Source organism: Ornithodoros turicata, chromosome 1 (assembly GCF_037126465.1).
Source record: "Ornithodoros turicata isolate Travis chromosome 1, ASM3712646v1, whole genome shotgun sequence".
Lineage (NCBI taxonomy): Eukaryota > Metazoa > Arthropoda > Arachnida > Ixodida > Argasidae > Ornithodoros > Ornithodoros turicata.
The window spans coordinates 131,482,979-131,506,093 of NC_088201.1; the positions used below are offsets into that span (position 1 = coordinate 131,482,979).

Consider the following 23,115-nt stretch of genomic DNA (forward strand, 5'->3'; position numbering starts at 1 on the left):
CAGTCGCGGGGCTGTTGCTGTAAGAATTTTCACCTATTGCCGTGCTGGTTTCCGCTTTCGTCGCTGATCATCTATCGCGCTGCAGACAACATCCCGCTCACACTGCGTTTTCCTCTGCCGAGTCTGGAAGTAGGAGAGGTACAGAAAGCCATTCCTGCCCCTCTCCCGCACCACATCGTTCTTCGGTTTGCTCAAAGACATCGCTTGTCCAACACATCTACACAAACAGTACTGACACGGCAGCACAATAAATATTTACAAGAGATATGTAAAGCTCAACGAGGACAATGATATTTACAACAAAATAAAAGACAGAATAACGCGGATAAGAAAAAAAAAGCACGGCGGCGGAGAAAAAAACAGAAGAGTTCGTGCGAATTAGTGTTGCGAACATATTTCGCGATCCGGCTAAAATGTGAATTTGAAAATGGGAAGCAGTTGTAAAAATATCGAGTTACCTACGATATCCTTCTAATACACTGGCATTATACATATTTGGGAAGTGTCCAAAACATTATCTTGTTTTGACGACGTAATATTAGAAATTGTTATATGTTTGTGGGGGGAGAGATTTACTGATGGAATTTTACACGGGTACTATACAACAAGCACAACACACACACAAGATCAACGATACAGGACGATGCAAAATGCGGCTATTAACAAATGAGAGGCAATGTGTGATAGTTGATCATGGATTGGGAAAAATATGTACGAAATATGAATACACTTATAGCGGGTCACCAGTGATGGTGACGAAACCGCCGACAGCGCGGACAGAAGGGTGACGACCCCAACGGCGCACAAAACCACCCTCTCCTATAGCGCAAACAGTTCACTCAGGAGGACGCTGACGACGCGTACCCGCAAAGATCGCACGAGTAGGAAGATCGGGACGTCGCGTCTACGCCGCTGCGCCACAGCCTTGCATCTGGCTGTTATATGTCTGGTTGGCAGCGTCTGACCTGTTATATGTTTACGAGTTTCTCTGTTTGCTCATCTCGCGCCGCTGCCAGCGCTGCTCTCAACTGAGCTCGATAGTCGATACCATCCGTGTAACTGTTTCGTTCCTCAGTTTTCTCGACCATAGTTGAGCCATTCGACTGCGGTTGATTCAGTCGTGATTGGGAAAGCTAGTGCACAGTAAAACACTCATAAGGGCAAATGTGCGAACAGAAGTGTTGGTATGGATGCACCAGTCTCGGAAATTTGCTGAAAGAAAGGGATTCTTTCATTGATGCCTGAAACAGATTGAACCTGTAGAACAGGTTTATTCATGTTAGTTTACTTTTGAATCATTCTTTTGTGCTGTTTCCAGGGATTTAACGGTGGCTGACAACCACATTCAGTGAGGAATGCACTCAGTGTTTAATACGTCATTGTTCAATGCAGAAAATTTACATATATACACTGCTTCGATCGCTTATCCAGTGTCGCATGCATTTCTCTACACAACGCGTTTTTATGTGTGTATTCTTTATCTAGAAATATTCATTGAAGTATGAAGCTCACTCCGTGAGCAGTCACGTGTAGAGTAGCAGTGCAATTCCCCAGTTAAACTTATGGTTAAATGTTACTTGCGACGTAGCTAAATGTGTCATGTCGTTCTCCTTTGATTTAATATCAATTCTTCCAGCTGAACATCCATTTCAATTATGTGAAAAAGGGTGTGTAACTACGGCATAACTTAAAATGAATGTAAATATAATAATAATTTAATCATACATTCCAAATTCATTAATGAAATCTTGAATTAAGGCTATTTTTGGCAAAAGCGGGATAGCGCAATGGGAGACAATCCTTGTTGAAATATGTCCTTTCTCTGAGAAGTATCGAAACGAGCGCGTGCCGTGAGACATCCATCGCCAAATTTCGCTGTGCAAAGGAGCCGAAGCAAAAAGCGCACACCTCAAAAACGCATCACCTTCCACGGCAGAGTGTTGCCGGCCAAAGCTGTTGATCCGGCAAGCAAATGAGAACCCAACTCCATTCATTTCCATCGCTCCAAAGCAAGTGACTCTCTGACATGGGATGATCTCTGTGCTGTTTGGGCTCCCGAGCGGAGCGGTTTCGATTTCGGCTCATTTGCATAGCAAAATCGGCGATGGATATCTTAACGCACGTGGGTGTTTCAAGATTTTTTAAACGTGGAATGACTTTCAACTAGGAAACTCTTTCATTCCGCTATGTCCCTTCTGCCAGAAATCCCACAATTATTGAGTTAATTAATGATTTTTTTTATAATTAGTCCTCGTGCAGATACATGCTGTCTGCAACAGAATGTCCGCTTTGCCGTGTAGCTCAACTGCAAAAACAACATATATGGTGCCCTCATAACTTTTTAGAAAGAATCTGTAAACGATAATGAAAAATGCATATTGGAGAAACGTGTGTTGGAACTTCGCTTTTGCATCAGCGTTCACCATTATAGAAATAATGCAGACAGAATATATCGTTATATTCTGTCTGTGTTAGAGAATATATTGGAGGCTCTTTTTGGGCTTCTCTCTACGCACAGTTGTTTCTGTCCCCACGGGAAACAGAAGAGATCCAAGCTGCCTTTCCTTCAACCAAGGTCGATGTCAAAGGCGCGATACAGACCTTAAACAAGACAATTTCAGAAGAGGAAGCTGAGGCAGCAGCTGAAGAGATCATTGGCTTCGAAACTGGGCTATCAATGGTAAGAGTCACAGCCGGCACCTCGGCAAATAGTAGTGAGATTTAGTACATCGGAAGAACGCTACGAAGGCGATACCATAAAGGGAGTTATCAGATCCAAGTTTAGCAATGTCTTGTCACTGTCTTCAAACAAACAGAGCGATTGGCTTTTCACATTTTCGGAACCGTTATCATGAACACCTTCCCATACAAAAATTCGCTGTTCACCACCCCCGTCGCATGAATTATCCTCGAATACTGCTCCTAGTCCCAATTAATCAGCGATTATGCGCACATTCTCTGTTCCTGTTTTTGTTTGTCTTATCATTCTTCTTCATTAATGGGTTGTCGACGGATAGATAATCTTACACACAAAGAAAGGCTCATTCGTAGGATCCAGAAGAAATCCAAGATTTTAACGCAATTTTAGAGTAAGGTATAAGTTGCAGGAAGAGCAGGGTTTGACTGTGCTCTCCTGAGTAATTCTCAACAACATGAAAGCTTGGTGTCGTCATATGTATCCTCTGCGCGTCTGTCAAGTGATCAACCTAGTCACCTCCCTCTGTAATCATCAGACAAAACGCGTTATCCCCGAGCATTGCATGTTCATCCAAATGTTAGCATAAACTGCAATGCTTTGCACCGCCTGGGGAGAATAAAGACATAGCGAGCATGTAAACATCCCAGATCAAAACCAATTAGATTGCTTTTGACTTCGTGTGAACGCTTATGACATATTATGTCGTGCATTCTTAGACATATCAAGTGAATATTTGCAGAAGCAGAGTTTGAGTTTGAAAGCAAAACAAAGGGCGGGGGAGAAATTCAATTCGTCACCCGAGTAATTCCGCTACACCCATAATGAGCGCCTACATGAATGAATCCCACAGAAACAGAATTGAGGGACACTCGGGAGAGTTATCGTATTTTTTTACTTCCTATTCTCCGTGACGATAGCACGTACGTCAAGCTGCTAAAACCCCTTATAAGGTTGAATGGGATATCTTGGATACAAAATATACAGTTGTGCACACTGTCGCAGAGGCTGGGGCAAGTCGCCTACATGAGCATTCTGTTGTAAAGGTTATTCTGGACATGTACCAAATTTAACGCCTACTGGCAGTGCATGTCAGAAACAAACAAAACAAGAAGGAAATAACTTATTATCTCGAGGTTTACATGTTGTACAATGCACAGGTCTGTCCTAGCAGTACAGCTTTCATGGGCCAGCTGAAGGCCTGCATAATCTTAAAGGACGGAACGAAATGATACACGATTCCTAGGGTGTTTGAAGAAGACCCACTGTACCAGTTTTTTTCGTGGTTACGACTTTGCTGTATCAGTCGCCCTATCAGTGAAGACAGGTGACAACTTACCCCTCCAGAAACGGGACAACTTACCCTGACATGATCAACAGTGCGTTTATCTCCCAAGTGGACTGGAGTTCGGCAGCACATAAGGGAGCGTGCACAGCGTAGCGAGGGACCAACGAAGGTGCAATATCATGAACGCTCGGTATTGATATGCGTGTTAGCTATTAAATGTAAATATTTGAATGTAATAAGGCCCACCGCTTACTATGAGTGTAAACAAATCTAAGGAGCAAAAGGTGGAACTGACTACCATTGAGCTTCAAGATTAACCTGACTTTGTTGCTTTGAGCCAGTTCAGTCAATCAATTTATTTACTCCAAAAAGACCCAGGGAAGGGCGCTACATGGGAGGAGCAGGTTCAGGCGAATAGCAAACACAAAAGGATATACATTGTCACAAGATAAGTACACTGTTGGAAAAAGTTACACGGTTAAACGGTGGTGACATTTCTGTTCGAATGAGTGTGCCAAAGGATATACGCATGCTTCAAAGCTGGGCGCAGTGGAGGGTGTGAAGATCCACTTCCATGACTCAGAACTTAATTTACATGAACCGATGCATAGTTATCACGCGAGTAGTATGTTTAAATTCACAGAACACAAGAGCTATGTCGATGTTGATTAAACTCAGCTATGCATTAAGATTTGCTTCTTCGCTTCGTACAGTTATTCGGAACAGCGGAAAGGCAAAAAAGAGACAACGAACTCCTGGAATCAAGCAAAGATGATGCTGTGTCACATAATGACCTAATTGCCATTCTGAAATCCAAGACCAGGATTGGAGTTACTCACTTCAGTGCCAAGGTTCACAAGGTAAGCAAGTGATTCCGTTATGTTATTCCCATTTCTGTATTCCTCTATCTCATCTGGCAGTTCTATTTTGTACTTCCATATGTGTTTTTTGTTTCTTTATGCGCAAGTTCAAATTAGACTGCTCCAGCTTTGTATGTTGTTCACTGCCGTGTGCACAGATATGAGATTCCGGTTGTTGTTGTTGTTGTTATTTTCTGCTTCTTTTTTCTTTTCTTTTTTTTTTACATGTCCGCCTCTCGAAGAGTGGATGTACGGTTTGGTGTCAGTTTGTCTTGCTTTCGGGTAATTTTCGGCTCATTCGGCATGATTTCAGCTGATTTCCATATGCGAATATTTCAGTGTACGTGCTCATTTCGATTTTTAAAAACAAAGAGGATGACTATCGAGAAGGATTGTCTCCCATTTTTGTGAGGTTAAGACATTGATTTTAGGTGACTTGGCATTCAGATGTTGCATGTATTCGCGAGGATTTCTGTCTGGCTGTATAAACCAACTGGAAGAAAGAACAACAACTTTATTTGTATGATGGTGGGCGGGGAGTTTCACCGCCAGGGGCGATAATGTGATGAAATGGAATAATGGGTGTCATTACAGTGAGGACCGAAGTCCTACGGTGTCCAAAAATTTGAAAAGTGCTTTCAGGGCAGAGCGTTGGTGGGCTGGATTTGGCTATAGATCAAGCAATTTTGACAAAGGGAGGAGGCGGTCCAGAGATACTGAAAGTGTGGAAGTGAAGTGCGGATAATGGAGAGGGATGTGCTCGAGATCTTCCAGATCACCGCAATGACGGCATCTATGAGATTCAAGTTGTCGCAAGCGGTAACGCCACTGAGCTGTAAAAACCACATCCAGTCACATTCGATAAATTAATGCAGCGTCTCGACGGGAAATGTTTCGTGGCATCCGCAAGGCGAACGCTGGAACAACTCTTGCAATATAGATATGGGCACAATGTCAGTTGTGAATTGGCGCGAAGGCAGGGGTTTACTAGACGTCGAAAGGATGGAACGACGGTCTCCTCGCAGCAGTACAATACTCAATGAAAGATGAAAGTCACTGAAAAGGTTAGCTAGCTGTAGGGATCGAACCCACATCTTCTGGATTGCCGGTCCAGGGCTCTACCAATTGAGCTAAGCTAACACGCCTCTCCAGCGACTTTCGGGGTGCGTCATCTGAAGGGACGACAAACCAGCCACTCACTCTCACTCGCCCTCCTTTCACTCTTACATTTTTGCTCACTCATACAGACATTCATACGACGGAAATCGACGCAAGCGGCACCTGTTGAACAAGAGATAAACTGATGTTCTGAGGCTGGAACAACATAGAAGGGACAGACTTCTGATTTCTTAGGCAATTTGAGGCTTGTTTGTGTCTGTCCCTTCTATGTTGTTCCAGCCTCAGAACATCAGTTTATCTCTTGTACAATACTCGTTCGTCTCATATGATGAGAGAGCTGCTGCTGCGGTGCTGTCACCCTGTTCTCTCTCCACACCACCACAATGGGAACCACTGGAGAACCAGATTGTGGCCTCGTTCGTACACATGCTGGTAGGCCATTAACACATTTGTCACTAAGGGTGCCGACAAGCCTCGTATGCGTGTGTTCGCAAGAGCTGGCAGTGCAGCTAAGTTTTGAGTCGCTAAACACAGTCCATTCTCGCGGGCTAAAATGAACTATGTGCTTCAGAAAGAATAGAATGGCATCGAATTCTGCACCAGTTGATGAGGTTGGATACGAAAGGCATCGTCTTTGCACGCCTTCAGATGGTATTCCAAAGGGCGATACCGACTCGCCATGCTGGGAAGCACTATCCGTGTTAAGTGCTACAGATGTGGAAATTTTCTCTTCTAGCAGAGCATAGAAATGTGCTCGAAGTACTTGGATGGGAGAGGGGGTGGCGGAACTTGGTCTCTTCGTTCTCGATGATCTAGAAGTCTCACAAAGATGGGAGGGACCTGTAGAGACCAAGGGGCTTCCGGTAGTGTTACGTCCGTAGCCAGGGACGCTCGGGCGTGTCTTCTGCGCTACTCGATAACTTTCACTTTCAGGGCGGTATCGAATTTTTCTGAGGAGCGGGTGACCGCGATGGTGCGCACGCAAACAAAGAAAGTGCCGAGCTGTTTCCTTTTCATGGACAACCTAAATCGGGGGTTCTCCCGCTTCTGCGAGAACCTGCCGTGTTTCAGCCATTCTTGGAACTCCAAGGCAGCGACGAAGGCTACGAGCAAACAGGCTCCGAAGAGCAGTTAATGATGTTGTCGAAGACATGTGCACAAGTCATGTCCACGCTTAGGCGAGCAAAGTCACGACGTCACGACTTAGGGGGTGTGCACGTTATGGACTTAGCCGTGACGATGTACATTGTCCGTTCGCCTGCTGCAGATCGAGGTGGACTTGCAGGAAATTCATGTGCATTTGTAGCACATGAAAGTGAGACACGTAAGTGAACCATGTGAAAGTCACATGGCCGTTCCTAGGAATGTCGGACGGAGTTCGTAGTATCCGTTCGTGCTGTCTTTTGGTAGCGGCGGTCTTCACAGGACATAAGGAAAAGGATGCAGGATCAGGTCGCAGGATGGAGATGCAGAATTCTTGTGAACAAATGTACTCATTCAGCTGTTCTGCATGCAGATTTATTTATTTATTTGTTTATGCAAATACCTCAAATGCCCGCGAGGGGCGTTAGATGAGGGGTGTGTGAACGAATAATACAATAAGAACTATACATCACATAATGAATATATTAATATAAACAAGCACGCGCGGTTACATATGTTCAGTAACACACAAACAAAATAATACAAGTAAATGAGACACACTTTATAATTTAATTCAAAAAAGGAACACAACTGTCTACAAAATGCAGAAACATCAGAGATGGTGGCGATGGATTGGGGAAGGTCATTCCAAATGTCAATAGCATGTGGAAAGAAGGAATGGAGAAACTGGGATGAACGACAATGGATATGCTCAACTTTGCATGTGTGATCAGTCCGGGCGGAGACGTAGTGTGCTGGTGCAATGAAAGAGGGTCGGATGGCTCGATTGAAGTAAAACTTGTGAAAGAGACACAAACAAAAGTATCTTCTACGGAGTGCAAGGGGGGGTAGATCGATGGATGATTTTAAGAAGGTAATACTAGACGGATATGAATAGTTAGACAATATAAAACGGGTTGCACGATTTTGAATAGACTCGAGAAGATCCGTAAGAGTTGAGTGGTAGGGACCCCATATGCTGCAGGCATACTCTAGTTTGGGCCTAATTAGGGTTAGGTAAGCTAGACGTTTGACGTCCGGGGGAGCAGGCCTAAGGTTACGACGTATGAAGCCAAGTATACGATTTGCATCCTTTACAATGGTATGAACGTGACCTGACCAGGAAAGATTTGATGAGAAATGAAGCCCTAAATACCTGTAGTTATCAAAAGTGTTGACAACCCATTCGTCAATGTGGTATTCATAGGTGAGGGGGGACCTAGAGCGAGAAAATGGAACATGGCAGCACTTGGAAGCATTTAAGGGAAGACGCCAAAAGGAACACCAGTTGGAAATTGACGCAAGGTCTTGCTGAAGGGTTATTTGATCTGAACGGGATTTAATAGCACGGTATAATACGCAGTCATCGGCGAAGAGCCTGATGCAGGATGAGATGGAGTGCGGGAGGTCATTTATAAATATAAGAAATAGAAGAGGACCAAGAACAGAACCTTGGGGTACACCCGAAGAAACAGGGAGGAAGGCCGAAGAGGAGTTGTTTACAATGGTTGTTTGAGCTCTGTTACAAAGGTAACTCACGATCCAGTTAAAGACGTCGGAATGTAGGTTAAGGAGCGAAAGTTTGTGTAAAAGACCTGAATGTGACACAGAATCAAATGCCTTTTTAAAATCAAGAAAGACTGCATCTGTTTGGACTCCACGATCTATATTGGAGAGGATATCAAAGGTGAATAGGGAGAGCTGGGTTTCGCATGAAAAGCCCTTACGAAAACCATGTTGTTGAGCAAAAAAGAAATTGTTGCCTTCGAGGTGAGGCGAGATAGCTGAGTAAATTACGTGTTCGATAATTTTGCACGGAATACTAGTTAAGGAAATGGGACGATAATTGAGGGGAGATGACGTATCGCCGCCTTTGAAAAAGGGGACGACCTTGCCCTGTCGCCAGATACACGCATGTGTTCAACAAGAAACGATTATGAGGGAGGCGGACCTCAAGTAAAGAGACGCGCGAGTCTCTACGAAATGGTTCAATATTCCCCATTAATTTCCATGAAGCTCCGGAATTTTCTTGTTTATTAAATGTACTCCTTCAACTGTTCTGCATGCAGATACACACACGTTTTCAACAAGGAACGATTATGAGGCTGGCGAATGCCATTCTGAGGGTGAATCCATGACATACGTTCCGGACTTTGAGATTGTAACCAAGCAAATTTGGGGACGCATACAAAAATGTTGAAATAGAAACACGAGCATAAAGAGCACCTGAGCATGAAAAAAACTAATGTTAGTTTATTACATGTTATACTCATCGTTCTCTTTTCCTTCTGCGGCACTGGCTTGCAATGATGGCCTTCATGATTCATCTCGGACGACAGTGGAAGGAAAGTCTTAACGAAACATTCAAAATGATGAAATGTACTAATTGGTCCTCCACCTGAAAAACATCAGGGTCAACACAATGCAGAAACTTGTACCACGAAAGGCTGCAAGGATGGAATGCTCTGTCAAACATTGCACAATATGAGACAGTGAGGGCAAAGACAATTCAAAAGCCGTAGTGAAGGACGGTGCAGATATGCCATTGGGTTCGAACCGAAAAAGACGATAAAGGTGGCGGAACCGGGGGTAGGCACGGGAATCTGTCGAATAAATTCCTAACCGCTCTGAACATACAACATAGATGTGGGACCGAAAGTTGTTGAACGAACGCGATATACGAACATAAAAATTCAACGAGCTTTTTCCACCGACATCCGTGAGCTCTTCGGCCGCCCTCCCTTCCGTAAAGCTGATGCTACGCACGGGCTTACGCATCGAGTGCAGGGTCCGGACGAAACGTAACCTACACTCTCGGAAAAGCAACTCTTAAAGGGTCTCTGACCATAAGCTGGAGAGGCTTTTCCGCAGTGGCTACCGATAGAATACACAAACGCAACTTCACATACGAAAATGCATGTTTCAACACCTCGTAGTTTTCGTAAACTCGAATTTTGAACATCGCGGTTCACGCCGACGCTGGCACAGCTAGCGTCAAACCAAGAAAACGTACGCATATATAGAAAACTCATCTGGTCACCCCACTGGGATGACGTCAATCGCCCATGCAATGCGCAGAATGCCGTCACGTGATCGAGCACTACAACAGCAACTTTCAGCAAGAACCAACATTTTTACACCGATATACTGTTGTCACAATGTCTGGAAATAAAAAGTATGTATATACTTCGAAATCTGCGACCTGTTTTATAACTGCGATAATCCAATTAGCGACTCCCGTCGAAAGAAGAACTAACTACGAGGCTACGAGCTACGACGACTTTCGGGATCCAGCGCGCTGTTTCACAGCGTTAGCGTAGTGTGTGTATTTCCAAGTTTTATTTATTTATATCTTTTGGAACAACGACCAATATATCGAGGTACACATATTCATTTGACATGCCTCGGTTGTGTCGTCAAAGCGGGATTTCTCGGCGGGCATTCAGTTCCTTACGATACTGCGCGCTCAACCGCAGCGGCAGGTATGGTTGGCAGCGGGTTTTGCCAATCGTATTTGAAGAATGCAGACTATGAGACGGACCCGTCAGTCTGAGTACAAAGAACCTCCGCCTACAGCAGTCCGCAGTGCTTTCCTTGAATCTATCTTCCAAGACTATTGCATCTGGACGTGACGAGGTTAGTGTCTTCTGTATAATTTATACAGTGATTACTCTCCTTGTGAGAATTACGTTGTGGCATGCAGATGTTAGGAGACCAGTTACGCAGCAAAGAAAAATAAGGATTAAAGAAAATTGAAGTTTACGCACTAAATCAAAAGAGATACTCTACAATTACGAGTGCTGTTCAGAATGCATCCATGCCATTGCAAGTAAGCAACATCTACAGTACGAAAAATGAAGCTGTGTATTCCGCATCTAGGTGTAACATTTTAATTGTCACAGCAGTGTGCACCAATGTAGTTCATGACTTCCTTGGACAAGATGTGGAACCAAATGTTGGAAATACAAGGCAGGGATCAGGTACAAGTTTTCTTCTATTTGTTTTCCTTATAATATGCAGCATACTGCACATAGTAAAGAAGGGCTCTGGATTCTAAACCAACGCTGTTTAAATCCTTAGTTTACCCCAAGCTGTACTATTGTTGTCTAATCTGGGGAAACACCACAGAGGGCAACTACGATAAAATTGCAGTGCACAAAAAAAGAAAGAAAGCCTGGTGTACGACAACCATGTCTACATGTGCAATGTGCTGGACCCTCGTTGCAAAGAGGCCCACCAGGGGTGCCACTACAATCCATCCATCCATCCAGCCCCTCAGCTCCTCCAAGACATGCAAAATACAGTAGACAAAGTGTTCACTTGCAAATCAGACATTTATACAAAATTGCCTTGCAAATTCAGGATCTTTTAGCGCCATCTCAAACACTTGCCACTACGGTATGAAATCCATCACTGTACCACCTTACAAGGTTCCACTGCTACGAACCAACTACGGAAATCAGCAGAAACCGTTCCTTTTCCGAACAAATTTCTTCAGCTGATTGGAAATGCCTTCCTGTGTCCAGTTTCAGAACAGAGTTACACAAACTTGTTGAAGTCTTATTACGGACAGGCCACTCTGTTATGTATTTGTGTGTGTGTGTGTGTGTGTGTGTGTGTGTGTGTGTGTGTGTGTGTGTGTGCGTGTGTGAAAATGTGCGTAGCTCGGTGCAATTGTGTAATTTATTTATGTGGTTGTGATCTGCTGTATGCTCGTAGTGGTAATATCTCAGTTATCGCACACTGTATTGGTGCTAGGCACCCCACCAGGCTGATGCATTTCGTGCCTGGAAGCCTCATTTAATTTTCTATGAAATGAGATCATCATAAATTTATATGGCTTTTTTTTAAACAATGTTAGGGTGATGACTTCATGGAAGTGGAAGGAACGGGAGAGGAAGACATCTGCAATGGTAATGACAGTTGTCCGTCAGGTACGGGACCAATTTATTTTAGAAATGTGGTGTATAGCGTGAAGTTGTTACTGACAAAAAGTTTTTTTTTTGTTCCCTTTAAAGGAATCTACAGGTGGTGAGCACACGTAAGGACTTGACATATCTCAATACAACGTAGACCTGCCTGTTGCACATGAGATATGTAACTCTACTTACACACACAAGCTTCTGCAGGTTCGATGCATGTATATTTTGAAACATGAAAGACAGAGTGTTAAAATATATCTGAGGTGAAAAATTGAGCAGTTCATTGCAGTAATTCTATCGATTTATTTTCAGCAGTTTGGGAAATATATAGTGATGGCAAGATTACCTGTGTTGCACTGCCAGACCATCTGCTATTAGAGTTCCATGTCCTAGTTATTATATATAATAGCTGTTTGAGGCTATTACATATTTATTATGAAAGTTTTGTGCCTGTGAGTTCCTGCAAATGTGCTCTGCGGTGATCATACTGGACAGAGAGCTATGCCTGTATAATAACAGTGACTGATGTTCTTCTCCCCATAAACCGATTCCTATGGTACATCCGCACCCTTGGAAGTCACTGAAGATGCGTAGATGGGTAGAAATCCAGCGAACCGGTAGAGATGTAGGAAGGGAGTTGCCTCAAGACAGAAGCCGCCGATATTTCGAACAGAGACTGTTCTTCTTCTGGGCACCGTCCTCATCATTGGCATGGTATTTAAAGGGTTAGGTGTGACGTGTTTAAAGGTTCATGCGAATTGTGGGTCAACAGCCCGGAGGGAAGAAAGGTTCCGTACGGGCTTCTACGACCGGAGTGAATGGCTGCTTTGTTAGAGTGTGGAGGAGATTATGTGAACGTTGTGATCTAGGCTACAGACCGGTTACAGAAAAATGGAAGGTTCACGAACACGTGGACGAAACGGGACAACAGGCAAGAATTGGCAAGCATAGCGAAAGATAAGGAGGTTAGCGGTTACGTGGGGAAAATAACGAGCAAAGGTTTTTTTTATATATATATATATTTGTAATACAAGTATTTTGTATTACAAATATATATACATATATATATATAAGTGTGGCCGAGGGCGTATGTCACCGCATCGACACCGGCGCTTCTCCACCCCTGCGCCAGCGTCCCTATTGAGTGTCAGCCTCAGAGCGTGTCGCCAACGACAAAGAAGTGTCTGAATTGTTATCCAGTGACATCATCCGGCCATCATGCAGTCATTGGGGCTCCCCTGTCGTAGTCGTAACTGAAAGCGACGTCAGCATCCGCTTCTGTGTCGACTATCGCCGGTTGAAAAGACCACCCGCGAAGACGTTTACCCTACGCCACGCATCGACGACGCCCTACACACTAAAACATATGACACCTTTTTGAGTGTAAAGTTGGAGTTTGATAACTCACACCAAATTCGGTGTAAAGTCAATAGGGTGTAAGAATCTACACCCTTTAGAAGGGTGTAAATTGAAATATTTCTTACACCCCTTGTTGCGTAAAGTTGGTGTTTGAGAACTTACACCAGTCCTGGTGTATTTATTTTCACTTTAAGCCAGAAGTTCGCTGTCATTACCCTAATTACGCTCTGTAAGGACCCAGGGCAAACAAATTTCATAAATGAATGAGTAGTGGTATACAGGTTCGGTCAAAAACGTGCGAGCAGTGTCAAATGGAAATGGAAACTGGAAATGGGCACATTCACTCAGGGATGGATGGCTGACGTAGGCCTCGAATGTGCATGGAAGGCAGCCTTATCGGAAGTGATAACAGCCACTGGCCCCCCTCTGGTCAAGTGGACGTCCCTGTTTCGCAGGATGTCGCTCCGCAGAGGGTTGATGCCGCTCGTGCGTTTCCCAAACTTTTGTCTCAGCCGGTGCACCATTTTTACACCAATATTGGTGTTGCTATTTTGACTGCGGGGTGTAAACTGTACTGTACACCATCTTTGCACCTGGATAGGTGTTCTGCTTTTGGCTGTAGGATGTAAATTGCAAAATACACCCCTTCAACACCTAAATGGGCGTAAATATTCTTAGTGTGTAGACGCTCTGCGGAACGGCAATTTCTTTTCGTCCCTCGACTTGAGGTCAGGATATTGGCAGATCCCCATGGCGGAAGCGGATCGACGTAGAAAAAACTGCCTCTACAACCCCTGATGGCCTGTATGAATTCACGGTGATGCCATCTGGGCTCTCTAACGCCGCTGTAACCTTTGAACGCATGATGGACACTGTACTCCGCGTTGCCAGACCTGCTTATGCTACCTAGAGGATGTCGTCATGTATTCTGAAACATTTTCTGAGCACCTGCAACGCCTACGCACAGCCTTCGACTGTTGCGTTGCGGCGGGCCTCCAACTAAACCAGAAAAAAAAATGCCACTTCGGCTACCGCCAGATCACAGTGCTTGGCTCCGTTGTCTCCGCGGATGGCGTATCACCTGACCCCAAGAAACTTCGAGCCGTGCGCGACTTTCCAGCATCTTCGAACTTGACCGAGTTGCGCAACTTCATCAAGCCTTTGTTCCTACTTCCGGCGCTTTATACGTGGTTTCGCGACTATTGCCGAATCACTAACATCGATCCTATCGTAGGATACGCCATTTCACTGGGCCGAAACATGTGATGCCACTTCTTGTCACCTCAAGTCACTCCTCACTTCCGCGCCGGTACTGTGCTACTTCGACCCTGCCGTCCCAACTGAACTTCATACCGACGCTAGCGGAGTCTGCATTGGAACGGTCTTCGCGCAACGATTGCCGTCGGCCCCGATGGAACAGCAAGTGGCATTTGCCATATCCTCACCAGGGTGGAGCGAAACTACTCCACGACTGAAAGGGAATGCTTTTATAATACGTCTTCGCCAACACTGTTGAAGACGCATCCTAAAGGAAGACCTCTTGTACACGTCTTCCGTTCATGTTTGCAGGACGTACATATTTTCTGTTTATGATACGTCCTCATTATCTGTATTCAAGACGTACCTTAAAGGAATACGACTGTGTCCACTGCGTGACTTTATTTTCAATTGACTTTCACGGACTTTATGTTTACTCCCAGGCATTCCTCACTTCAAGGTTGTTTGTTTGCGTAACCGAATTAAACTTGGACAACTCACCCTTCATGTTGATTCATAGGCCAACAGTACTCTCGAGTGGTGCTGAAGCTCCAAACACACACACAGACGCGGCAACTTCGCAATAATCCTGGTGGTTGTCGTGGTACAGGGAATATTCCAGTGAAGGCTATTGAGGGATGATGACATGTTTTCTGTCGCGGGTTGTTCTCTTGGACTACCGAAACCCCAGAACAAGGGGGATAGCACACCCCTCTTTCTCCTGTGCCATCATGATCGCTCCCCTCCCTCTTTCACCCTCCCACCCCCTTTTCTCCCTCCCCTGGGTGCACCGAGCCGCCACTCCAGATGAGGATGGGGGCCACACCTTCCTCCTACATCACCCCCACTGCAACGTACAAGCAATGTATGTTATCTCTTTTGCCGTTGCAAATAGTCCTGGGAAGACTTTTCTTAATCTGGTCTCTCTCTAAATTCGTGTAATAACCTTTCGCGGTGGAAGGGGCAAAAGGCAGCCTGCTATCTGCTCAGGTTAAGAGCAGTTTTCTTAACCCGGTCCACCTTGGTGCTCCTGGAGAGATTTTCCTAATTCTAGTCATCCTAAATCTCCTTTTGGTTTTTGAAACACTGCTGTCATTCCCAATCATGGGAACTACGAGAAACAGACAAAGAGGAGCAAGAAACAAAATGAAACGTGTGGTGATGGCAGACCCCCGAAAAATGTTTCCGACGGATATCCACAGGACCGGATTTTGTGATAGTGTATGCTACTGAGGGTGCTCACCTAAAAGTGCGCGAAAAATGTTTCAAATGCGTCTTCAGCACGCATCAAGGATGACATTTAGATATTTCTTCTTTTCTTTTTTTTTTACATTTAAGAGTTGTCTTCAAGGTGACTTGTACAACGTCTTTAAAGGGACTGTGAAATGATTTTTTCTCGTTTTCATCAGAAAGAAAACCTTTTCCCGAGTCTAGAACCAAAATTTTACCTTCATCATGCGAGGAGTATTCTCGGGAGCGAATTTAAACGGAACTGCGAAGGGAGGACAGCTGGCGCCGCGCCGTGGCGAGCTGCCGAGCGGAGACACAGCGGGCAACGTGACGGTACCACGGCCAGCTCGGCAACACGTCATCGTGACGTGTTGCCGAGTCGAAGGATCCCGCCAGGAGCATGCGACGTAGGATCCCGCGTATGCGTTCATCGCATGGTTCATTGGGAGTGGAAATCTCCATGACGGCAGCTTCCGCGCGATGGTCGCAGTCTACCGCGGTCGCATAGTCGCATCCTGTGGTTTTCGACATGCCGAGACGATGTTGGATAGTTGGTTGCCCTAATTTACGTCAATATTCGCCTGGTATCCAATGTCTCATGCTTCCCAGTGACGAGACGGACAGCTTTTGATGCCACGAAGCAATCGGACCGCCGGAGTGGAAAGACGATGTGGTGCCATCGACTGCTCGTGTTTTTAGCGGACATTTGCATGATCGAATTTACGAAGGGTACGCTGAATCTCTTCAACGTACTGGATAACGAGCTCAGTGTCGTCTGAATCAAGGTGTAGCACCATCACAATACCTGTCCACACCTGGGAAAGAACATCCACCTAAACGGCGCAAATGTGTGAGTATTTTTCGTTATTGGGGCTAACAAAGGTCTCTCAGTCCGTGTGGTTCAAATGCTGTCATAGATTTCAGGATTGCGTGAATGGGTTAATTCTCATCTACGTGACTCTTAACCTTGCCGCCGCTTACGGCACAGAGAGAGTAAAAAAAAGAAAATAGAAGTTACCGAATCTAGTCCCTAAACTCAGGTGGTGCACTGTTGATAAAAGTACACTTCGTTTAGAATGATCTTAGAAACCATACTTCAACAGAATATTTATGTAATATGTTGAACATACGTATCCGTTCTTCTCTCTTCACTCATCTGCTTTCATGTTTACAGGTGACTTCCTCAGCGGAGCCTGAAACCCCTTAGGTGAGACAGCATGATCATTGTAACCCACTATTCAGAGCAGACAAATTGTGTGCACCCTCTTTCCAGATTCCTCTTTAATGCAGTGTCTTTCCTACCATTCGGGCTCTGTATATTGTTCACAAGTTTTTTTTTACCTTTTTTGTTATTTGATTTACAGTTTGCTTTATCATGTGCACAAATACGATATTGAGGGGGACATTTTCTTGTTTACACTTCTTATCTTATAATCATTGCTCAAAGAGTGATATTAAACGGTAGGAAAAACTTATTTATTTACACATGGTAAACAAGACTTCCGTGCACGAGACTGCACTTCTTCAGGTTACCAGGTTACCAGAAGTGCAGTCTCGTACACGAAAGTCTTGTTTACCATGTGTAAATAAATAAGTTGTTCCTACCGTTTAATATCACTCTTTGATTTACTCACCACCGGCAACTTGACATCGCCTATTTTTTCTGCATTCGAATCATTGCTCAGTTAGATTACATCATTTGCATTCACCGGAACTGGAGTTGTATACTGTGTTAATTTCTTCTCTCAAATCAGGGCAGCCCATGTGTATGGCAGCTGAAGTCTTTCACCAGGGTAACATGCCAGGACAACTCCAGCAAGTGCTCTGCAGGTCACCTCTAAATTAAAGGAACCTACCTTTGATACACTTTGTCCTCATGAGATTTTGTTCCTGCTACAACTGCACTTTGTGTCACATTACCAAAAGATAACCCTACCAACCATCATCATACCAGTGGTGTACTGCTGTGTTCAACCAGTTCAACTTGCTCTGGGCATCCTGCAAGGCCGTGCAGCTACTTCAACCCTGATTTGCTGGTAACACCGGTGCCAATACAGTTGTTAGATGAGCTGTGCGACAGTGTAAAATAGAACAAATCCTGTGTTCTATTAAAAATAAAAATTATGCATGTATAGCATATAATGTGTATATGTATATGTTAAGTCTTAGTTATTGTACTATTTTAGCTAAATGTCGACATTTCAGCTGTTTGAGCCTGCTGTCCTCGTCCTTGATGCACATACAAGTGTGCCCACACCCTCGGAGGAGCCTGCATAGCGAGGACTCTGTCCCGGTGGCAAATGGAACAGTTCTTTCACAAAGAAAGCAGATTTCCGCCGGAAGACCAACAAGCAGTTGACTTGAAATAGTACCAATTACTTGTCGTTTTTCTAATTGCAAAATATTGGGCATGCTACGTCAGTACTGGGTTTTTTTGCTTCTTTCCAGTTACCTCAACTGGTGACTTCAAGCTTACGTAACACAATAATATAGGAGGGCAATGAAGCAGGCGAACTGGTGTCGTGAGATTGTGTCCCCTAGCCTTAGGGTTATGGATGTATTACACAGTATTGGAAACCTGGTTGAACAATAAATTTGTTAAACGACAAACACTTATCAGAAATAAATACGATGTGCAGAATACTCTACAACACGCTACAGCTCAGTTTTTGTAGGCATGATGGTTGGCAATGCTAAATGTTCAGATTTACGACGTGCTCAACACTGAATACAGAATACATGACGTGCTCATAAATAAATTATTGCATGAACCATAATCTAAGGCAAACAAGAAGTCCTTCGACGGAAGGAAATACAGCCATCTGTAGAACAATAAATGCAGAGTAAATCAACATCGCCTGAAGGCACGAAGCTGCTTTGAATAATAACAGTAATGGTGACGAAGAACACGAGTTGAAACAAAGTAAAACAAAACATTAGACCATTAGACCACCCGATATTCGTTAGGATAATTCGTGCAAACAAATCGAGTAACAAAGGGGGCATCTTCCAAATATCGTCGCACTTCACAACGCACTCCCTTTGTTGTCAGATTGCCAACACGTAAATATAACTGCAACTGACGTAAATATAAGTGCAACGCCGAGCAACCACCAGACACTTTCCATTAGTGACGGCGATACAACCAATACACGTTGCGGTGAATCGCTAGAGGCCCACGTAACTCGTCAGCAAGACTATCAGAGCCACGGAGGTACTTGAGTTCCTTGTTGTGAACGGCCGCAGAGCAGAGGACGAATACATTCGATGAAAAAGTACAGCTCACATGTCATACTTGCCAGCTCAACTGTAGCAAACGATTCACACGCAAAAAGCTGTTCATTATAGCGTGTTATCCGAACGCCTCCAACCAAGAAAACGTAATGCTTCAACTTCCACCCCCAGACGCGGCCCGAGACCTTGTGACCTTCTATGTGCGACTGGACGGCGACACTCGACAGCCACAGCCGGCTCGCAGCATTACTTGCCATTGCGCAACACCGGTGACGTAACGGGGCACAGAACTGCGGTCCGTACAGTTACACCATCGACGGCAGAATGTGCGCGGGAGAGGAGGAACGCGGAAGAGACATTTCGAGCGCGCGCTCCTCACAGAGTGGAGCGATTTCGTCCGGAAAAATTTGTGGAATATTACTTTCTCGGCGGGAAGAACAGTTTCCAGCGAAAAAAGTATGGGAGTTCGGGAAATTTCATAGTCCCTTTAAAGGGACTGTCGCATCCGTCGCAGTCGATTCTGAAACCATAGTGCCGTTTCGTTGGCAAGAGCAGACGACGGGTATCGAGAGTCTTTCGGAATTCCCTCTCTGGAAATCGGAGAAAACGTCACTCAGATAAGGCCAATCAGTGAGCGCCCTTTGCAGCGGACAAATCCACTCTCGGAGCGGCTGGAGGGACCTTGGTAGCCTTGGCGACCGACCGGTGGGCTGGAGGGACGGCGTCTGCTGGTCGAGAAGCATCTGTAATCTGCTTGTGTAATGTTGTTTCTGGCTAGCGTCGAACGTGTTCGTACAGCCAGAGTGTAACACCGTGTTCCTCGCAACGTGGTCGCGTCAGAACATACGCTCGTATGCGAAAGTCTCCCCCCTCCCCCGTATTTACCGGGGAATTTTCAGTGCGAACGCGAAGTAGACGACCTCGAAGGCAATCGCCTGCGCTGCGTCGTGTGCCTGACTGACGTCATCATGGTGTTAGTTCGCTGGGGCGCCCTTGCCTGCAGAGAGAGTGCATATCTTTTAAACACGTTTATTTCATAGGTAAGTTGTTTTCGGAATAACAACTTTACCAAGTTGACTGTGAAGCACTGAACATTACCACATCGGTCTCATACACACGTTTCGGATACGATAGCCCCTTTAAGATGCATACAAGCGTCACATTACTGAGTGTAGAAGACGCTGTCTACACCAAATAGAGGACGTTGCCTAGATGGAAAAGTTGTCTTGCCGAAACCATTTCTTGACGTTTATAAAACTTTTGTGCTACTAGGGTGTCGTCCCTTGCAGATCTTCCGAGGCGGCCCTGCAGCTGTCGTTGGGCATCTGAGTCTGGCTGATATGAGCGACGTCTTCAGCGAGGTGTTTGGCCAAGGTGTGATTGTATGTCGTCGTGTGTTCGGATTCGGTTCCTCCGTGCCGGCATTTGTTGCTCTATTGCTGGTTCGATTACTCGCTCCACATCGACAAGTCGAATTCGCTATTAGTTGATAGTAGTCATGGAAATTGACGCGGCTATTCTTGACGATATCTCAGCATAACTCACGAATAGTCAACTTTGCATTAACTGCTGGGGGATTTTCTATGACACTTCTCAGTTGACAAATGCAGCGCGAAGCCAGTTAAGAATTGCGCCCAAGATACATTCATCATTGACTAGACAGGGGAACTGAAAATAACCATCATAATAGGTCTCAGGGGCTTTGTTTGTCTTGCACAGTCACTGTGTGGCTGTAAAAGGCTGCATGTGGCTTGTCTTTACGAGAGCTGCCGGCGTATTGGTGGTGGTGACGAACTGGCTTGCCGTTGTTGGCGTATTGGATGAGGATGAAGCCAGCGCTTCCACGAATGATACTTATGGAAGTCAGCGTTCCCCTACGGTCACATCATGAACTTATATGCGCGAGAGAGCGCCTTGTTCTGTAAGCCAGTCACTACCGAAAACAGGCGACACTAACAAACATTGGTCACCCAAACTCGGTCTGCTGATGAAACTGACAATGTCAGCAGTATAGGGAAGTAGTAGGTGATGACGACGACTGCCGGCTTTAATACGGCTGATCTGGACACGGTTTAATCGTAATTAAGACGTAATTAGGGCCCCAAAGTAATTACGATCCACAAAGCAATTGGGGGTCAATACACATGTCCAGACCCCTCCGTATTTAGCCGGGAAGTAGTGGTGTTATAAAAACGAATAAATACAAAGCGAGTGGACAGACACAATTAATTTAATTTTAAATCAACGGCATCACTTTGAAGAAAGCAGCAGCATCACCTGCCGCTCCGGTGGCCATCGTACAGTTGCGGAGAGTCACAGCAGGTTACTGTCCACAAGTGACCACCAGTTGGCCGCAGGGTCGCCTGGTGTAACGTCAATCACTAGCAACAACAGCAAGGACTAAGCACATAATCAATCAGCACACTGTCCACCACAGCAACGGTCACGAGGTGCGCAGCTACATTCCCTCCCACAATGACTGGCTCCGTGGAGATAGCATTACTGTACTACAAGCAGCACTGAGAAGCAGACATAATTAGGAACTCTTGCATGTACAAGAGCCTGTAAATTTATTTGCAATAAAAGAGGCAGAACAGCGTTTTTCACTCGTTTTTAGCGATCATTCTAATCTGCAATCGTCTTCCCTGTTATTATGGTCTGTTATTTCGCAGACGACAGCATCTTCGAAGCTCTGCGTTATAGGTATTGCTATTTATTTTCCAACGATGGCGAAACAAAGCCCGAATGTTACCGAAAGTGAGATATCTACTCTGCTAGACCTCGTCAGTAAATACAGAACTGTAATTGAAAACAAGAAAACTGATGGGAAGACAGTTGAGCAAAAAAACGCTACGTGGAAGAAGCTAACTTCGGAGTTTAATGCACTATCAACTGTGCACCTGAGGGTCACTGAGCAGTTGGTGCACTGCTACAAAAATCAAAAGAAAAAATCTCGTAAGGAGCTAGCAAAGCACCGGAATGCAGTGTTTCGCACTGGGGGGCACCACCATCACCGCTCTCCGGTGCAACAATTCAGATTGCCTCTCTGATACCTGGAAATCTACAGCCACTGCAGAACTCCTATGACTCGGATGCTTCAAGAATATTTGGTATTTGCGTCTGCTCAGTTATTTTGTTGTCCTGGACATGCGTAATTCTCAGGTGAATGGAATTGACCTTCTTTATTTTTAGATGTCATTATCAATGGGACAAGTACAAATGAGATTCCTGTGGTAAGTCTTGTGCTTATTTTGCTCCGTTTAGTGATGTTATGTTCTGTAGAGCTGAAAACATTTTGCTGGCGTGTTCGAGAGAGAATGGCTAAAAAGCAAGTCAGCTGGTGATTAGAACTCGTAATATGAAAATCAACAGACTAGGAAGGCACAAAACACCCACATCGACAGTCTCAACTTGGACACTTTGTCCTTGTCATTTGTTTTCATACTTCCCTAGTCTCAGGGATTTAAATATTATGAGATGTACAGATCACAACAAAAGTTTACGGAACACTAGAGCGACGTATATCTTGATCTCAGCAAGACCTTAGCGGCGAATGGGAGTGGACACACGTACTGAGTGGTGCGTCGAGTTCCCGGTCTCCTGTTTGTAATTCTGTCTGCTCCTGTTTGTAGCAACCGTGTCGCTCAGATGACTATATACACCACTCCAGTGTTCCGTAACCTTTTGTCGGGGTCTGTAGAAGAGATTTATACAAGTCAAAGAACAAACATTTGCTCTTCTTGCTGTTCTTCCTGGCATTGGACCTCATATGAAAATCAAAATGGCATTCTTGATGCAATGCATTCATAGGCAAGCCAAGCTAGGCTTGCGTATCATTTAGTTTGTCCCGCATCTAGCCCGCATCTACATCATAGCCCTAGTTAGCCCGCATCTACATCATAGATCTTGATGCAAAGCCTGCATTCTTCTTTTATATTACAGGAGCGTCGGATTGATTCTGAGGCATGTCTCAGTGGTGAAGATCTGTGGAATGAGGACACACATGAA

General features: G+C 44.9%; 1 protein-coding gene and 1 non-coding gene across 2 annotated transcripts in view; one reads left to right on the top strand and one right to left on the bottom strand.

Moving 5' to 3' along the window:
- LOC135385423 (membrane metallo-endopeptidase-like 1) overlaps window positions 1–23,115 on the top strand; it is a 214,863-nt gene that overhangs the window by 95,925 nt on the left and 95,823 nt on the right. The window contains exons 5-6 of the mRNA XM_064614730.1: window positions 2,519–2,680; window positions 4,697–4,843. Of these exons, the coding sequence (XP_064470800.1) occupies window positions 2,519–2,680; window positions 4,697–4,843 (309 nt within the window). The remainder of the gene's footprint in view (window positions 1–2,518; window positions 2,681–4,696; window positions 4,844–23,115) is intronic.
- On the bottom strand, window positions 5,911–5,983 carry Trnaa-ggc (transfer RNA alanine (anticodon GGC)). Its single transcript has one exon. It is a non-coding gene; the product is annotated as a tRNA-Ala (tRNA).